This window comes from Colobus angolensis, unplaced genomic scaffold (genome assembly GCF_000951035.1).
Source record: "Colobus angolensis palliatus isolate OR3802 unplaced genomic scaffold, Cang.pa_1.0 Scaffold205, whole genome shotgun sequence".
Classification (NCBI taxonomy): domain Eukaryota; kingdom Metazoa; phylum Chordata; class Mammalia; order Primates; family Cercopithecidae; genus Colobus; species Colobus angolensis.
In genome coordinates, this window is record NW_012115211.1 from 2,184,088 (window position 1) to 2,201,123 (window position 17,036).

The 17,036-nt window shown below is 41.0% G+C and overlaps 1 protein-coding gene across 1 annotated transcript in view; it reads left to right on the forward strand.

Moving 5' to 3' along the window:
• The first annotated feature begins 314 nt into the window (after positions 1 to 314).
• P4HA3 (prolyl 4-hydroxylase, alpha polypeptide III) overlaps positions 315 to 17,036 on the forward strand; it is a 37,839-nt gene continuing 21,117 nt past the window's right edge. Inside the window, exons 1-5 of the mRNA XM_011942077.1 lie at positions 315 to 403; positions 6,972 to 7,114; positions 8,759 to 8,982; positions 12,946 to 13,095; positions 16,514 to 16,565. Coding sequence (XP_011797467.1) covers positions 315 to 403; positions 6,972 to 7,114; positions 8,759 to 8,982; positions 12,946 to 13,095; positions 16,514 to 16,565 — 658 coding nt within the window. The remainder of the gene's footprint in view (positions 404 to 6,971; positions 7,115 to 8,758; positions 8,983 to 12,945; positions 13,096 to 16,513; positions 16,566 to 17,036) is intronic.

The following is a 17,036-nucleotide window of genomic DNA, read 5'->3' on the forward strand; positions in this document are numbered from 1 at the left end:
ACTCAGGTTGAGTGTGACTCCAGGATCATTGTCATGCTGCGTGGGACCCCAGACCCACTGTTGCACCGTGCGACTGAGACATTGTGGCGTGGGGTGGGGAGTGGCTCTGAGGGCCAGTGTGACCCCCCAGACCCATTGTCACACTGTGTGGGACCCCGACACTCCGTGACATGAGGTGTTGGCGAGGGTTGGGTCACACTGTGTGGGACTGCAGACTCCATAACACACACGGTGGCACCCCCCCATATCCAGCGTCACACAGTGAAGTTGAGACACTGTGGAAGAGCGGGGTGGGGTGACTCTAGGACCTCACAATGTACTGTGCGAAGCTGTGTGATCCCCAGGCCCTGTGTCACACTGACACAGACTCAGTGGACGGTGCTGTGACAGAGACACTGAGAGAGTGAGATGGAGAGAATATGGTGACGCTTTAGCTATGCAAGTATTGACCTTTCAAGGGGCGATCGTGAAACACCGCATGACCTAGTGAGCTGATGTTTAGTGTTAGGAGTCAGATGACAGTCTTTCACCATATGTGAGATTTACATGTCATTGGCACTGGATGGGCACGACGCTGTGGATATCATACTCTGCATGTGAGTGATGCTGAGTAACTGTACAGGCCGCTATATGAATAATGCTTCAGTTCATTAATTCATAGAACACATATTTTTGAGTGCCTACTAAGAACCAGGCAGTGTTCCAGGTAGTGGGGATAAAATGGTGAACAAGAGCCAACTCTGCCCTCAAGGAGTTCGGGTCTGTAGCACCATGACTGTGAATGAGAGGTGTCCACTGCCCTCTATGTCTTCAGTTCTTCCTTCTCCTTACACATGTAGAAGCTCTCTAAATACTAAATAAATGATAACTGAGATGTTATATGTGTGTCAACATATTTGATATCAAAAAAGCACCGTGAAAAAACATACTTGATGCAGAAGATACTAAGTATAGCACACAGCAGCGGATGCTCAGCTGATATTATTTTGATATACAATCAACAAACTCTAGTGCTACACACTGTGGCATAAAAGATTGTTAGACTTGGGATGCTGAGGCACCATAGTCACGGGACTTTGGCAGTGTCCAACTGAGAAAAATGAAAGATAAATGATTGTATATGATACCATCTGTATGAATATGTGCTGCGCCTTCTCTGCTTGGGACATCAAGAAGCCTACAACACTGACAGAGTGGTTTTGACCACGTCACTATTTGGATATATTAATATTGTACTTATATCACGTGACGACCTTCTCATTGAGCTAAGACGGCACAATGCACTGCTTTTAAAACTGCGTGAGTGTATGTGATAGTAATACTGATTCTGGGGTGACATGAGAGTAATACTGATTCTGGGGAGACATGGGGAAGAAGGTATATGGAATGGGGAGTGACTCTGAGGTCCAGTGTGACCCCCAAACCCATTGTCACCCTGTGCAAAACTTTGAGACCCCATGACTGTGAGAGAGAGCTATGTAGAAGAAAAGCATTTTGTGGGTGGAAAGTATTTGTGAGAGATCTGGTTAATAGTGACTGAATGAGCTAATTTGGTGCTTGTCCTTAAGTATGTGGCTTGCATATAAACAGCTTGAAATAGTGTGACAATGTACAATATAAGTATGTATTAATTTTAACAATAAATGAAGATCATTTCAATAATTATTGTCACTTTTTGGTATAGCATAGTTGTCTAGTATTCTATGGGTCCATGCTGACTGAGCCAAATGTTTTCTTTTTGCTCATAGCCCAGAGTCATTGGAGTCCAAGCTTATTGGTGGAAATAGGAAAGACTTTTTTCTGCTTGATTTCAGAGCCCAGCATGCTCCCTGCTACCCATGCTTGTTTTCATACCAGTAATCTCTTTCTTTGGGTAGCTCAGATGGAGACGGGAATGGGGGGTCAGAATCCCTGTGCTGGTCTTTCAGGTTACATTCTCAGAAGAGAGCACTCAAAGCATTTTGGCCAAAGCAGCTGGCCAACCCTACTCCGCCATGCTGGTCTCTTTCACTGTCTTTCCACCGTTATCATTGCCACAGCTTTGTCGCAGCAGGAGGTCTCATACAAACCGTATTTCATTTGATTCTCTCTCACACACAGTGCTTTGAAATAGATTTGTATTACACTGTTAACTGTTGAGAAATCAGTTAAAACCCAGGAAAACTAAAGTCTAATTGCTTATTCAAGATTGTATTAATAAATCTAACAGGTAGCAAATCCAGGACTAGGACACAGTTGTTTTGACTGTTTATCCAACTTTTTTCCTATTATGCTATGTTATCCCTACCACTTCTTTTATCTGTTATACCAAGACATAGACCAAGCCCCTAACTAACTGAGGTTTTGCTAGTGGCCACAGTACATGGTGGTTAATGGTAAATTCAGGAGTTTAACAGACCTCTATTTGAATCGTTGGCTCTGATCTGGGGACAAGTTACTTCACCTCTTTGAGCTTTAGTTTCCTAATCTTTAAAATGATGATAAAAATAGTACCTATCACCATAGGGTTGTTGAAGGATTAAGAGTACCATGTAAAAGTATTTATCATTGTGCCTGGCATGTAACAATTGCTGGACAAATGCTAAGCCTTTATGCTTATTATTTTATTTTATTTTAAGACCAACTAGTGAAACTAGGCCCCACTTTGGGCTCTAAGGATTAACTAGGATTGTGACAGCCTAGATAAAAAACAAATCAGAAAAGTTCCTGATTATTTTCTCAGGTGACTTATGAACATTTAATTTTGTAGTTTAGTTTGATATTTTGAAGACTGGCATTCTATCATTCTCTTCTCTAGTGACTGCTCTAAAACCCACTGAAATGTTTGCTTTTTAAGAGACAGGGTCTTGCTCTGTCACCCAGGCTAGAGTGCAGCAGCTCTATCATAGCTTGCTGTAGCCTCAAACCTGTGGCTCAAGTGATCCTCCTGCCTGAGCCTACCCAGTAACCAGGACTATGGGTGCGCACCACCATGTGCACCATGCCTGGCTAGGGTTTTTTTGTTTTTGTTTTTGTTTGGTTTGGTTTGGTTTGGTAGAGACGGGGTCTTACTTTCTTGCCCAGACTGGTCTTGAATTCCTGGCCTGAAGTGATTGATCCTCCCTCCTCGTACTCCCAAAGTGTTGGGATTGCAAGCATGAGCTACCGCGCCCAGCCTTTATGTTTGCTTTTTAAAACAAGGATTTTGGCAGTTCTTGCTAATTTTTCTATACTCCCAATCTGGTGATTTTATGTAACTTGAGAGGCTGTTTCCAAGGCTCGGTTGAGATAGAAAAATGCAATATTCTTGAGGTTGGAATTACTCCCTACTCCAAGTTAATGAATAAAAATTATACTTGTTATAGTATATACAGTTATATGCCAGTATGGTACATATACTAGTTATGTATATAAAGAGAGTTTACGCTAGCTTTTGTTGTTGCTGTTTTTGTAATTTAAAACACCACCAAGAGTGAAAGAGAAGTGTCAGCAGCAATTTTTTTCTGTGCTAAGGATTAAGCATTAAGAATGTCCCAGAAGAACTGAGGCAAAACCATTTCTGAATTCCAAAGGCAAAACATGTTGAAGTGAAATAGCCCATGTATTGTGGTTGGATAACCTGCCCAGGCTATATTTAATGCAGGGATTGGGTTGCAAATTTTATGTGCAGATTCTTGAAGGAAAGGATCTGATTTTCCATTCTCAGCAGTATTTGTCAAAGCAAAAAGACATTTGGGAAACCCTGAGGTTTGAATTCAGCATCCAGTAACTCAGTTTCCAGACTCTGGAAACCGCTGTGTGCTCAGAGGCTGGGCTAGGGCCAACTTTTGGATTCTAAGCCAACCCCAGTTATCAGTTGAGAGATTTTTTTCTTTGTGTGACAGAAAAGTGGCATATCTCAACACTGGACTGAATTGATGTGCTGCAATAGAGATCAAACCCTGACCTAAACAAATCAACCCCAAAATGCAAGGAGGGGTGCTAAGAAAACAAGGAAGTAGATAGCACATTTGATTTGATGCATGACTTGGGGCAAATATTCGCCTCTCTGCTTTACCATTTTACCTTTGTGCCTCAGTTTCCTCTGATTCCTGTTAAACATTAGTCCTCAAGCTAATGAGGAATCTGTTTATTCAGTTGTGGAAGGGGTGATCAGAAGAAATAACAGAATGTGCATGCTGAAAAGATCCATAGAAATCTTCTAGACTAGACCAGTTCTTTCATTTTATGGATGAGGAAACTGAGTGATAGTTGGAGGCTGGGTCAGAATAAGTCTCGGGTCTTCCCCCAGCTCCTTCCTATCCAGCTGTCTTATAAAATCACTGCCCTCTCAGCCTCAGTTGTTCCTGGACACCTACTCTTTAAGCTGGACTCAAGCCCAAGTCTCCGCTTGTTAAGTTTTTTCATCTAGCAGTGGAATATCTTTCCCTAAGTAGTTCCATGTGGAGCCAAAGCAGGAAACAATGGGTAGTAAAGATCCCACACCCTGGAGGCTGGTTTCATTTCAAAACCCTAGAGCTTCAGCTCAAAGACTGCCTTGTCTTTGGGATCAGAGACACCCTGGGACTTGACAGGCTTCCCATTTCCCACTGGAGACCCAGGTCCAGGTTCTTGTTCCTTAGTTTATGTTGAATTGAACATTCGGCTCCTTGGAAGCCTCAAGACTGTCGTCTTCTATTTCAGGCTTCATTTCATAGTTAAGGACCTCACTCTTTAGAAATCCTCAGATCGGACTCTGCTGCAAGGGGTTGAAATCCTACCACCCTGCCACCTCCTCTATTTTTCACTTTCATCTCTGTCTCCTCGCAGAAGTTCCCCACTCTTGCCAAAGGACTCATAGTCTCCTGTGCGCTTGCACACGTTCATTTTTTTTTCACTTTGCACAAACTCTTTTTTCTTCTACTTCCATTCTTGTTATACTGTTTTTGAAGTTAATAATTTTAAAATGAGGGGGAAAACTCTTGGAGAGCAGGAATAGTACCCTTAATGTGTCCTGTTATAGATAATAAATTTCAGTAATATGAATTCCATTGGTGTTTTAGAAATGGAATTAACCATAGTATACCAGCATCTTTTGCCTATGTGAACACTGTTGAAGGACACTGGAGAAGGGAAATTAACTAGAAAGATGATCACTTCAGGCCCTATCATTTCTGCCCTTTTCTGCAATTGTTGCCAAGCTAGAAAGGTTGAAAGTGTGCTGGACAATCCCACCTCTTATTCCGCTTTACAGTCATCACCACTTCCTAAACTCCTTCCTTGAACCCAGTCTATTCTCCGTCGCTGTCGTGGTTCAGACTCTCCTTGTCTTGTGCTTGCAGTTTTGAAGTGGCCTCCTCCCCACCCTCTCTCGCATTTATATATGTGAACAAGTCATAGTTTTAACAGTACCACTCTCACTTAAAGCCTTCTCTAACCTGCTCTGGCCGAATTAATCATCCCCTCTCTGTCTTCCCCACCAAGCCTTGTTCTTAAATCTGGTATTCCATCTGTAATGTAATTATTTGTGTATTCCTTACTCACTAAACTGTGGATCCTTGAGACCAAGATTATTTCCTTATTCAGAATTTTGTCCTTAGCTCCTAGGAGAGTATTCTTCATTCATTCTTTTATAGAAATATGTATTGAATTTAGGTATAGAGTGATGAGAAAAAAAGTTATTTTCTTATCCATGAAATCCTTGAGTATTGGACCCCATCTTGCCTTTGTATCCTTAGAATCTAGCATGGAGTCTGACATCTAGCAAATAACTAGTGTAGATTGACTTACTACAAATATATCTCAAGCCTCTGTGGCTTTGTACACTAATGGTTCCTGTTGGCTTGAAAAATACTCTTCTTCTCTTCTTTGTTCTAGCTCCTTAAGAAACCATATAGCATAATCAGCTGAGAACTCAGGTTTCGGAGTTAGTCAGACTTAGGTTCCATTCTGGCTTTGCCCTTTACTGACAGTGTGGCTTTGTTTCAGTTTCCTCTCCGTGGAATGGGTAAAATTAAATCTACACTAAGGGTAGGTCCGAAGGTGGGGGGCGATTAAATGAGACAACCTATTTACAGCGTTCAACAGGCCAATACATGGTAGGAGCTCAGTAAGTCATAGCTTTCAGTATTTTAACAAATCCTTTCAGATTCAGATCAAATGCCATCTCTTCTTGGAAGCCTTTCCTTCCCCCTTCTAACTCCCACCTGGGTGAGCTGCCCTGCCTGCACAGCTGCAGCATTATATGCTCACTTCTCTCATAGCAGAGATGTCCCCAACCCCTGGGCCAGGGACCGGTACCAGTCCATGGCCTGTTAGGAGGCAGACCCCCAGCAGGAGGTGAGTGGTGGGCAAGGGAGCATTACTGCTTGAGCTCCGCCTCCTGTCAGATCAGCGGCGGCATTAGATTCTGATAGGAGCGTGAACCTTATTGTGAACTGCACATGCAAGGGATCTAGGTTGCGTGCTCCTTATAAGAATCTAACTGATACCTGATGATCTGAGGTGGAACAGTTTCATCCCAAAACCATCCCCCAATGCCCCTGGTGTGTGGAAAAAATTGTTTTCCATGAAACTCATCCCTGGTGCCAAAAAGGTTGGGGACCACTATATAGCACACATCACAGTGGTTATAATTAATTCAATAGTGTTTTTGAGTTTCTACCAGATACTAAGTATTGCATATACAGTGATGACAGGAGCAAAAGACTTTGTGATCCCTTTGAGAGCTGGACCCTGTCTTGCCTTTATATCTCTAGCATGGTGCCTGATATACAGTAATTGATTAATATAGGCTGACTCATTCAATGAACAAAAGAGCAGACCTACTTTTGTTGTATCTATAGTTTTCCTATTCTTTGTGCTTGCATGGCTTTTTGGTTGGAATATTATGTGAATCTCAAGAGGTTCAGCATGTCAATGTTAGCTACTCTTAATGTACACACACCATGCCAGCCTTCCCCAGGTGTAGTGGTCATATCAGGAGGTGAGATCATTTTACTCCTTTCTTTCAGATTCTATGACAAGGTACTTTCTTTGCATGAGGATTCAACAACCCCTGTGGCTAACCCTCTGCTTGCATTTACTCTCATCAAACGCCTACAGTCTGACTGGAGGAATGTGGTACATAGTCTGGAGGCCAGTGAGAACATCCGAGGTAATGAGGAGGAGGGCTGGAGGGTAAGAGAGAAGATTCTATCTCCTGACTGGGTGGTAAGGAGAGAGATTCTGTTGGGATGTGATTTCAAAGGGTAATGGAGTAGGTGGGTATTACTTAATATCCTTAGCTCTAGCTAGCACAAAGAATTAGCCCCCCTTGCTAATTGGTTTATATGATTATACATTATACAATCCTGTGACGAAGTACAAGATAAATCCTTCCATTTATATATGTATAGAAAATAACCGTCTTCTAGTAGTTTCTGTTTCATTAAATTGTCACTACAGTGTCATCTATAGCAAGATCACTTTCCCAATTTATTCTGCTTTGTGCTTTAAGAAGTTTGTTGACGGCCAGGCACGGTAGCTCACACCTGTAATCCAGCACTTTGGGAGGCTGAGGTGGGCTGATCACTTGGGGGTCAGGAGTTCCAGACCGGCCTAACCAACATGGTGAAACCCCGTCTCTATTAAAAATACAAAAATTACCAGGATGTGGTGGGATTACATGCCTGTAATCCCAGCTACTCAGGAGCTGAGGCAGGAGAATTGCTTGAACCCGGGAGGCAGAGGTTGCAGTGAGCCAAGATCGCACCACTGCACTCCAGCCTGGGGCGACAGAGTGAGACTTTGTCTCAAAAAAAGAAAAAAAAGTGTTGACTTTTGGGCTGGGCGCAGTGGCTCATGCCTGTAATCCCAGCACTTTGGGAGGCTAAGATTGCTTGAGCTCATGAGTTCGAGACTAGTCTGGGCAATATAGCGAAACCTATTAAAAATGCAAAAATTAGCCAGGCATGGTGGCACATGCCTGTAGACTTGGGAAGCTGAGGCACAAGAATCGCTTGAACCCAGAAGGTGGAGGTTGCAGTGAGCTGAGATTGAGATTATACCACTGCACTCTAGCCTGGGTGACTGAGCAAGACCCTGTCTCAAAACAAAACAAAAAAAAAAAAAAAGAAGAAGTCTGTTGATTTTGGGAATGCTAACAGTGAGAAGAGGCTGGGTGCAGTTGCTCGTGCCAATAATCTCAACACTTTAGGAGCCTAAGTTGGAAAGATCACTTGAGGCCAGGAGTTTGAGACCAGCTTGGGCAACATAGCAAGACCCTGTCTCTACAAAAAAATGTATTTAAATTAGATGGATGTGATGGCGTGTGCCTGAAGTCCTGCCTACTCAGAAGGCTGAGGTGAGAGGCTCACTTGAACCCAGGAATTCAAGCATGAGCTATGATCATGCCACTGTGCTCCAGCCTAGGCAGCAGAACAAGATCCTATTTCTATTAAAAGAAAGAAAGAAAAGAGAAGAGAAGAGAAAAAAAAGAAAAGGAAAGAAAAAGAAAAAGAAGAGTTGTTTCCCTAAAGAGCAAGACTTCTGGAAACATACAGGATAGGACAATATAATGAAGCCATGTGCCTTCGTTTTTATTCCTCATTCACTCATTCTGAATGTTCCTCATTCAGAATTGCATTAAGCATCCACCCTGTGCCAGGAACTGTGCTTGCCTCTGGGAACACAAAGACACACAAAGACAAATCCAACTTGATCTCGTTAAATATTTGAACAGGTGGTCACGCCTTGCGTGTGTTAAATGCCCAACTCCTGTTTCTTGAATGGCAGGTTGATGTTTTTACTACTTTTACAGCTCTGAAGGATGGCTATGAGAAGGTGGAGCAAGACCTTCCAGCCTTTGAGGACCTTGAGGGAGCAGCAAGGGCTCTGATGCGGCTGCAGGATGTGTACATGCTCAATGTGAAAGGCCTGGCCCGAGGTGTCTTTCAGAGAGTCACTGGCTCTGCCATCACTGACCTGTACAGCCCCAAACGGCTCTTTTCTCTCACAGGGGATGACTGCTTCCAAGTCGGCAAGGTAACAATGTTCGAGAGAGGGCCAGTTGCTTGGCTCTGGTTTCTTATGGATGAAATAACTGTGTCCTGATTGCTTTTACTTCTTTTTAATATTTACAGTAAACTTGGAAATTTGATATTTCCATTTTCAGAGAAAGAAAACAAGATTCAGAGAGGGTAAATAACTTGCCCTAAGATTATGCAATTTTAAGTGCAGAACTAAAGCTTGAACCCAGTCTTGACTCCAAATCTCAGGCCCTTTCCATAGTAATAAAGGTGTTTATATGCTTAGGACACTCTTGAGATTGAAAGGGGTGTTATTAATTATGCTAGAACAACAGACATGAACTGGGAAAAATGGTCCTTTGGTCACCCTAACTATAGCACCCGGCCAGTGCATGAACCCTTGGGTAGAAAGGGAAATCAGAGGGTCAGGGACACAAGGCTGGGGAAAAGGATAAGAGATGGTGATAGAAAGGTAGGATCATGGAAACAGCCTTCTGAGACTTTCTGGAATCCAATGCAATATTTCCTAAGCATTTAGAAATACAAAATTAAATTAGTGTCCAAAATCTAAAGCCATTCGCTTTAACATTACTTAAGGAAATAGACTTCAGAAACACCACCCCCCATCTGAGGTCTTTAACCGATCTTTGATTATAAGTTGTAATCACACTTGAGATCATTTTGTAATATACTCTTTGCCAGCCTTTGCCATAAAAAGCAATGGAGCAAATCCATTTTAACTTTGAAAGTGTTTATTGCAATAAGGTGTATTTTTCCTGACACCTACAGTATTTGTCAACAGATCTGGGAGTGGGTCTCATGTGTCCTGATTCCAAATTTTGGGAGTCAGTCTTCCAAATTAAGGCAGAGTGGGCTGCTTGAGTCTCTCTACTTACCGTTTTCTCTTTTCTGGGATCCTGAGCGGAATCAGAGCTCAATCATCATGTTCATGGCTGATTTAAATTTAAGCCAGGTAAATAGTTTGATGTATGGTACTAACATATGCTTCATTAGTGAGGCCTTTCTGAAAGTAAAGCTGTATGTTGAAAATTTAGTAAGTCACTTCCTGCAAGTCTTACTGGCAATCTTTCTTTCTATATTTATTTACTTATTTTGAGAGAGAAAACTTTTCAAATATAAGAAAAGGACATAAAATAATATAGCAAGCAATTATATCTATTATTGTAATGAATATATGTTCAAATTTTGCTCTATTTGTTTCATTTTTTAAAATATATATTTAAAAAAAAAACATGTTACATACAGCTAAAACCCCACTCATCCTCCTTATCACTCACCCCACCCCTTCTGCTCCACCCTTGCCCAGGTAGCCGCGATCCTGAACTATATAGTATATGCCCTTCTGAGGCCAGCTTCTTTCACTCAGCACATTGTATCTGTGGAATTCATCCATATTGTATCATTTGTTAGTAGTTGATTTCTTTTTATTGCTGGGTAGTATTCCATTCTATGAATATGCCACAAATTGTTGATCCAGTCTCCTGTTGACAGATTCTTGGATTGCTTCCAGTTTGGGCTACTGTGAATAAAGCTACTGTTAACCTCCTTTTATGTCCTTCTATGGACATTTATTCTCATTTCTCTTGAATAAGCTTCAATAATTATCAACATGTGGCCAAATTTGTTTCATCTATACTTCCCCAATCCCTTCCTCTATGGATTATGAAGTTTCTAGTTTATGAAATTCTTTTTTTTTCTTAGGGTTTCGCTCTGCCATCCAAGTAAGTACAGTGACACAATCATGGCTCGCTGCAGCCTTGATCAAGTGATCCTCCCACTTAGGGGGGCTCAAGTGATCCTCCCACCTCAGCCTCCCAAGTAGCTAGGACTGCAGGTGTGCCCAACCATATCCAGCTACTTTTTAAATAAGAGTCTCACTGTGTTGCCCAGGTTGGTCTGGAACTCCTGACCTCAAGTGATCCTCCTGCCTCAGCCTCTCAAAGTGCTGGGATTACAGGCATAAATCACTGTACCCAGCCTATCTTCTGAAATTCTTAATTGTCTAATTCCATCATCATGCTATTGTGTCTGTTGACTCTTGCTCATGATGGATTATTTCCTGATATAGTTTGTCATGTTTGGGAGCTTATTTTCAGCAGGACATTTTCCCCCTAAGAGAATCCATGTGCCTAGAGTTGTGGGAATATCCCTCCAGAGAGTTTTGGGTGTTCTTCTTCCAGAAACTCTGGTGCTCTCACTGGCCTTAGATCCATTTTTATATTCATTTATTGACATAGGAGTTCCTTAACCATATGAATATTGCAGATTCAAACCCTATACTCACAAGAAGTAGAGGCTCAAAATTGAGAATATTCTTACACAGAGCTAGACAGAAACAAACAAACCTTGTCTCATTAAGGCAGCAGGCAAATTTTTTCTGGTCTACCTTTCTCCTAAGGTGTAGTTTTTTATAGAATCCAATTTCATGCGGGTGTCTTAGTTCCAGTTCCTGGGCTTGGGGCAGGTCTAAGAACAGCTCATCATCTATCCTCATATGGGGATTATAACCCAACGTTACTGAACACCAAGGTTACTATGATTAACACCCACCCCCATCCTAAGGAACGTCAGCATCTGCTCATAAGCTTATGGTTTGGGCTTTTAGTCCTTTTTTGTTTCTGGTACCTGATATTTTCTGTTTTTTTATTTCTTGAAAATATATAATACAACACTTTTTATAGTTTATTCAAAGTGTCTGAATTTGTGTTTGGAAGGATTCCAGTTATTTCAGTCTACCATATTGCTGGGACTTGAAGTTATTCATGGAAATCTTAAGTAAACAAGTTAACTTGTTGTGAAAAGCTCAGTCATTTTTAGCATTTTTTAGCTCAATCTTTTTACAAATAGGACTTGAGGTGCAGAAAAATGAAACAACAGGTTAATGGCAGACTTGAAGGAAAAATGATTTATTATTTAGGCTGCAGAACTGCAATATCTCTAGAATTTTTCTCTGTCAGGAAGTTACACCCTAATTAGATCATTTTGTAAGAGTTCTTCCTAGTCTGTAACTTTACAATTCCATGTTGTCTCCAGTATCAACTTCCAGGAAATTCCACTTGCAGCTCTGGTATTCTAGTTAACTGTAAACTATGAGGAGACAGGAACTATGTCTGGTACATGTTGCCATGTTGCTGGCATTCCAGCATTTAATACAGAACAGATCCATTGAGCTTCCATAGTATTCCATGTCTGCCTTCATTATGGTGTCTAATGCATTGTGTTACAATTATTGGCTTACTCACGGGCCCCCTCTTGATTTAAGCTCTTACAGGACAGGGCCACTAGGCACATAGATAATACTTAGTAAATATTGAATAAATGAATGAATGAATGAATGAATGTAATCCATTCTTCACATTGCTACCAGCAATATCTTCCTAAAAATATGATATTCAAGACTGTAATTTGCTTAGCCCATGCTGCTGTTTCAAGTTTACTTTTTGTTTCTCTTCACCCTAGCTACAGCCACGATGGACTACTTGAACACATTCTTGCTTTAGATTTCTGTTTCTGCCATTCCCTCATCTTAAAATGCTTTTCTTCCCAGTCTCTGCTCACTGAAATCCTTTTCCTTCTTCAAGGAAGGCCTGTCTCAGATGCTACCTCCTGCATGAAGCTTTCTGAGATTCCCAAGTCTCCTTCCTTCTCTGTGCCACCACAAGATAGTATGCATTTTCCTTGGAGCACTCATGACATTCTGTCCCAAATTAAAGTTAGTTGAGGTCATGTTCTCTTCTCCTTCAGATTACAAATTCCTCAAGCATAAGAACCGTTATGTCTCCTCTCCACCTAATACAATGCATTGTATATAGTAGATGCTTAATAAATTGAATTAAAATGAGTTTGAAATTAAAACCTGCCTTCTTGGATTCCAAAGGTCCTCTTATTCTTTGAATTGTCATTTTCTTTTTCTACCTGTGGAATAAGGCTTTAGCGATGGTACTTGTGTTCTGTGTAGGTGGCCTATGACATGGGGGATTATTACCATGCCATTCCATGGCTGGAGGAGGCTGTCAGTCTCTTCCGAGGATCTTATGGAGAGTGGAAGACAGAGGATGAGGCAAGTCTAGAAGATGCCTTGGATCACTTGGCCTTTGCCTATTTCCGGGTAAGGGAATAAGTGAAGCTCACTTGCTTTTATTTTACTACGTGAAATCCTTTATAGCTGCTTTACAATTTCTAAGCATTTTCACATCTTCATCTGTTTCATCTTCCCAATAGGACCAAATGTGAGTCAAGCAAGGAAGTTATTTTATCATTTCCATATATCACATGTGAGGAAACTGAGTCTCCAAAAGACTCTTAACTTGTCACAAAGCTTATAGACCTAGGATTAAACTGTTAGTCCAGTGCTCTTTCCAATGCATTGACTACTTTACAATCATTATTTCCCATGTAGGAGGCAGTTTGGCACCTGTAGCAGCAGCTGCTTTATTCCCAAATGGTTGGTGGGTTCACAGTAAATGTAGATCACTCTTTTGTGCTCTCAGCAACTCATAATTCATCACAGATATTACCCATGATATTGCCATGGACAAAGAAGTTTGATTATGAGCTTTTCCCATCTGCAGTTGAGTCCAGCTGTAATGTGACTCGTGTCTAGTTACAGAGCTGGAATCACTGTTCTGTAGTACCAGCCACAGTGCCTCCTCCAGGTGTTGTTTTTCCATGGCACTGTTGATCTACTTACTCCCTGGTGTGCCTTATGTAGAAGTTCATTTCCCTAAATAAAGCAGCTGCCAATAAACAAAACTAACCAATAACTGGGCAAGGTATAGCTTTTGTATAGCTAACCCCATTTCCCACCTGAGTTGTACAGTCTTCAAGGGTAGGCTGCAAAAATCTCCATGGAACCAGTTCCCTAGAGTTTCCAAAACTAGTAAACCATTTCTGCTCCCTACCTTTTTATTTCTTTCCCCCTTTTCTTGAGAAAAGGGAGAAGGATGCGGGTGGTCCAAACCCATGTGTTGCTGCCCAAACAGATTTACTTTCAGTGCAGCAAACAGTCCTGTTCCTTTCATGGAAGTTCCTGGTGAATGGATCTTTGTTGTAAAACTGTGTCTGTGTTGGCTGGGTGCGGTGGCTCACGCCTGTAATCCCACCACTTTGGGAGGTTGAGGCAGGCGGATCACCTGAGGTCAGGAGTTCGAGACCAGCCTGACCAACATGGAGAAACCCCGTCTCTATGAAAAAAGAAAAAAAAAAAAAATTAGCTGGGTGTGGTGGCACATGCCTGTAATCCCAGCTACTCAGGAGACTGAGGCAGGAGAATCGCTTGAGCTCGAGAGGCGGAGGTTGTGGTGAGCCGAGATTGTGCTATTGCACTCCAGCCTGGGAAGCAAGCGAAACTGCTTCTCAAAAAAAAAAAAAAAAAAAAGAAAGACAGAAAGAAACAAAGAAAAGAAAAAAAAACTGTGTATGTTCTCTTCGTAACTCTCCTGCTAAATTGCTGTGTGTTAAAGCCAAATAGAATAACTGTGATGTAACAAAGGGTGAGAAGTAATTGAGTTTTCCTAGAGGAAGGAAATGGAGAATCAACGTGGAAAGACTCAGAGAAGAGAAACTAAAGCAACTTACCCTGAAAGACAGGGTTTCAAGTGCTGTACCCAATTACTGATTAGTTTTGTTTTGTTTCCCTCTAACTCTGATGGCTTGGATTTCTCTTCTACTCTCTTTCTACATCCTCCTTTGTCTGGTGAAATTCTGTTTATCTTACAAGGCTCAGTTCGAATGTCACCTACTTTGTGAAGTCTTCCTGAGTTCTCACTCCCCAGGCTTTCCTCCTTGGTGCTCTTACAGCATGTTTTTATTCCCCAATAACAGAACACATAAGGCATTATCTTATAGATGGTTTATGTTCCTTCTCACTCCCTAGTAAACTGGAAGTAAATGTCCCCATGGACCTTTCATTATCATATAAAATTTAATGTATTTTATTTCATATATTTTAGTAAAAAAAATTTTAGTAACTGCTAATAATGAGAGACGGTAGAGTACGGTGGTTAAGCCCTGGGCTCTGCAATCAGACAGACCTGGGTTCAAATACTATGAAAACATGGGCAACTTAGTTAGCTTCCCTGGGCCTCAATTTTCTTATTTGTAGGAGAGGAATAATGATACTCACCTCAAATGGGTTGCTGTGAGGATTGAGTGAGCTAATACAGGCAAAGCCTTTAACAGAATGCATGCATGGCACATGCTACTTGCTGGATAAATGTCAGCTCTTATTACATGATACATACATGTATATGTTCTCTTTTCATTTAATGTTACTTAGTGTATCTATTTCCAAAGAAACTTAACTGAGACACCAAAAATAACTGTTTGTTCTTTGTAAAATATAATTTTACTTTATTACAAGGCTTTCAAGTTTTAAAGATATGTGAAATTGTATTTGGTTCTTTTCATCTCACGAAAAGTTTGAAGAGCTATGACCTTAACTTAATATTTGACATTATAAGATATTAATAGATTACTCAAGTATTCCTTGTTAAATGTAGAACAGAGTAATTCATTATATCACATAATTAGAAACAATATATTTGTCCAACAGTACTGGAATGGTTATGTTCTCTGTGGTGTATCTTCTGGATGGAATAAAATGCAGCCTTTAAAAATGCTGTCTGTGAAGACTATGTGATGATATCAAAATACTCCTGATAACAGTGTAGAGTGAAACAATCAGGATGTGAAATGTATAAAAATATGCTTATAACTATGTAAAAAATATATATTATCCAAAGTGCTTCAGTCCCTGGATTTTGGTGTAGTAATTTTTTTCCATTTCTCGTATGTTTCATAGTGTGCTGCTTATTGTTTTTATCATTAAAAGTGAATTGTTAATATGCTAAAGTAAAGTGATTGGAATGAAATACATTTCTATCAGTTAGTCATCATTTGGCAGCACCCAGAAGAGGACTGCTGGATACCCATCCAGGATTTTGTTCCCCAGATTTGTCTGGAAAGCCCTATTTCCTTTTGACTATGTTGAGCCCAAGGTTGAATGGCTGCAGGGAGAGTTAATTCCTGTGCACTGGGCAATGTTTCCATTTTAGTTCTTTCTTTGCCTTCCTCCACTAACTTTGTGGACTCTGGGAAGAACTGAATCTGGAGAACAAATTATATTTTTACTAGGGTTTTTATAGTTCCATATTAGGTTAAATATATTTAACTTTGGTTGTGTTATTAAATATAATATAACAAATAACAACACCCTGCAATTACGTGGTTTTGCACGCTTTAAGATTTGAGGGCACTTTAAGAAGGTTTATTTTCATTTACTTTCCTACCTTGCCTGCTAAGGGTGGTCATAAGTCATTAGTAAATGAGGAGACTGGTGAGACCTCATTTGCAGCGAGGCCATAGATCCTCTGCATTTCTGGTCTGCTGTTCCTTTCAGTGAGCCTTGTTATCTACTTATGGTAAGAATATTTTATAGTTTTTTTTTTTTAAATCCATTTAATGGTTTGTTCAGAGGAGATGTCCTCAATGAAGTTAATGCTTTCTTTTCCTTTTTTTTGAAACAGGCAGGAAATGTTTCATGTGCCCTCAGCCTCTCTCGGGAGTTTCTTCTCTACAGTACGTAATGGATAAAAGATAAGCCAGCCACAGGTCTGACTTATGGGGAACTCCCTTCTGCTCCTGGCTTTTAATTTCTGCAAGAGAAATACAGCTATCTGTCTTTATTATCTTTTTTTTTTTTTTTTTTTGAGATGGCATCTCACTCTGTCACCCAGGCTGGAGTGCAGTGGCGCGATCTCAGCTCACTGCCTCCTGGGTTCAAGCGATTCTCCTGCCTCAGCCTCCCGAGTAGCTGAGATTATAGGCGCCCACCACCACACCTGGCTAATTTTCGTATTTTTAGTAGAGATGGGGTTTCACCATGTTGGCGTGGCTGGTCTCAAACTCCTAACCTCAAGTGGTCCCCCCACCTCGGCCTCCCAAAGTTCTGGGATTACAGGTATGAACCACTGTGCCTGGCCCTATCTTTATTATCTTGATTTAATAATCCAGGTCACATTTCAAATTTTGGTGAAATCTTACCTACTG